This window comes from Nicotiana tomentosiformis, unplaced genomic scaffold (assembly GCF_000390325.3).
Source record: "Nicotiana tomentosiformis unplaced genomic scaffold, ASM39032v3 Un00413, whole genome shotgun sequence".
Classification (NCBI taxonomy): domain Eukaryota; kingdom Viridiplantae; phylum Streptophyta; class Magnoliopsida; order Solanales; family Solanaceae; genus Nicotiana; species Nicotiana tomentosiformis.
Genome location: NW_027174972.1, coordinates 20,079 through 21,846, shown reverse-complemented (window position 1 = coordinate 21,846; position 1,768 = coordinate 20,079). Strand labels below are relative to the sequence as shown.

The window sequence follows — 1,768 nt, the reverse complement described above, 5'->3', positions numbered from 1 at the left end:
AGGCCAATGTGGTGGTCTATGCTTTGAGTCACCGGGCAGAGAGTTTGGGGAGTTTAGCATATCTTCCAACAATAGAGAGACCTTTAGAATTGGATGTCCAGGCCTTAGCCAGCCAGTTCATGAGATTGGATATTTATGAGCCGAGTCAAGTGTTGGCTTATGTGGTCACTCGGTCTTCTCTTTATGATCGCATCAGGGAGCGTCAGTATGATGACCCCTACCTGCTTGTCCTTAAGGACACGGTTCAACACGGTGATTCTAAGGAGGTCACTATTGGGGATGATGGCATATTGAGGATGCATGGCAGGCTATGTGTGGCTAATGTAGATGGTTTGTGTGAGTTAATTCTTCAGGATGCTCATAGCTCGAGGTACTATATTCATCCGGGTGTCGCGAAGATGTATTAGGACTTGAGGTAGCATTACAGGTGGAGGAGGATGAAGAATGACATAGTGGAGTATGTGGCTAGGTGCCTAAATTGCCTACAGGTGAAGTATGAGCATCAACGACCGGGTGGGTTGCTTCAGAAGTTAGAGATTCCCGAGTGGGAATGAGAGTGGATCACTATGAATTTCGTTGTTGGACTCCCACGAAATCAGTGGAGGATTGATGTAGTTTGGGTGATTGTGGATAGGTTGACGAAGTCAGCTCATTTCATTCCTATGATGACTACTTATTCTTCGGAGCAGCTCGCTCGAATTTACATCTGCGAGATCATCAGGCTTCATGGCGTACCGCTATCTATCATCTCTGACCGGGGTACACAGTTTACATCACGGTTTTGGAGGGCTGTACAGCAAAAGCTAGATACTCGAGTTAAGTTGAGCAAAACATTTCACCCTGAGACGGATGGACAGTCCCAGCGCACTATTCAGATACTGGAGGATATGCTCTGTGCTTGTTTATATAGATTTTGGGGGTGCTTGGGATTAGTTTTTGCCACTTGCGGAGTTTGCCTACAACAACAGTTATCAGTCGAGCTTTCAGATGACACCGTATGAGGCTATGTATGGTAGGTGGTGTCGGTCTCCAGTAGGTTGGTTTGAGCCGGGCGAGGCTAGATTATTGGGTACATACTTGGTTCAGGATGCCCTATGTAAGGTGAAGGTGATTCAGGATTGACTTTGCACAACCCACTCCAGACAGAAGAGTTATGCGGATTGGAAGGTTCGCGAGGTTGCGTTCATGGTTGGAGAGCGGGTCTTGCTCCAGGTTTTGCCTATAAAGGGCGTTATGAGATTCGGGAAGAAGGGCAAGCTGAGGCCAAGGTTCATTGGTCCTTTTGAGGTGTTGCGGCGTGTTGGGGAGGTTTCCTATGAGATTACTTTACCTCCCAGCCTAGTAGGAGTTCATCCGGTATTCCATGTTTCTATGCTTCGGAAATATCATGGTGATCCTGCTCATGTATTGGATTTCAGCTCAGTCAAGTTGGACAAAGATCTATCGTATGTTGAGGTTCCAGTGGCTATTTTGGACAGGCATGTTCGAAAGCTGAGGTCAAAGAACATTACTTCGGTAAGGTTCAGTGGAGGGGTCAGCCGGTCGAGGAGGCGACTTAGGATACCGAACGGTTGTTTTTAGAGGGGAAGGATGTAACGACCAGGTCGGTCATTTTGAGAGTTACAGCCCCATTCCCCTATTTACTGCTTCTCCCATATCTTTTTCTGCTATTGTGACTTGCCGGGAGGTTTTGTTTTGGTTTTTGGAGTGTTTTGGGACACTTTGTCCACAAATGGTGGTTTAAGCATTACGATTTGGACCATAATCG

At 46.8% G+C, this 1,768-nt stretch overlaps 1 protein-coding gene across 1 annotated transcript; it reads left to right on the top strand.

Annotated features, from left to right (window-relative positions):
- Positions 1-1,185: 1,185 nt before the first annotated feature.
- LOC138904110 (uncharacterized) lies at positions 1,186-1,515 on the top strand (the record flags this gene model as incomplete). Its single annotated transcript, XM_070192575.1, has 1 exon — positions 1,186-1,515. A coding segment is annotated over exon 1 (330 nt), but the record flags the coding sequence as incomplete, so codon positions are not given.
- Positions 1,516-1,768: the final 253 nt, after the last annotated feature.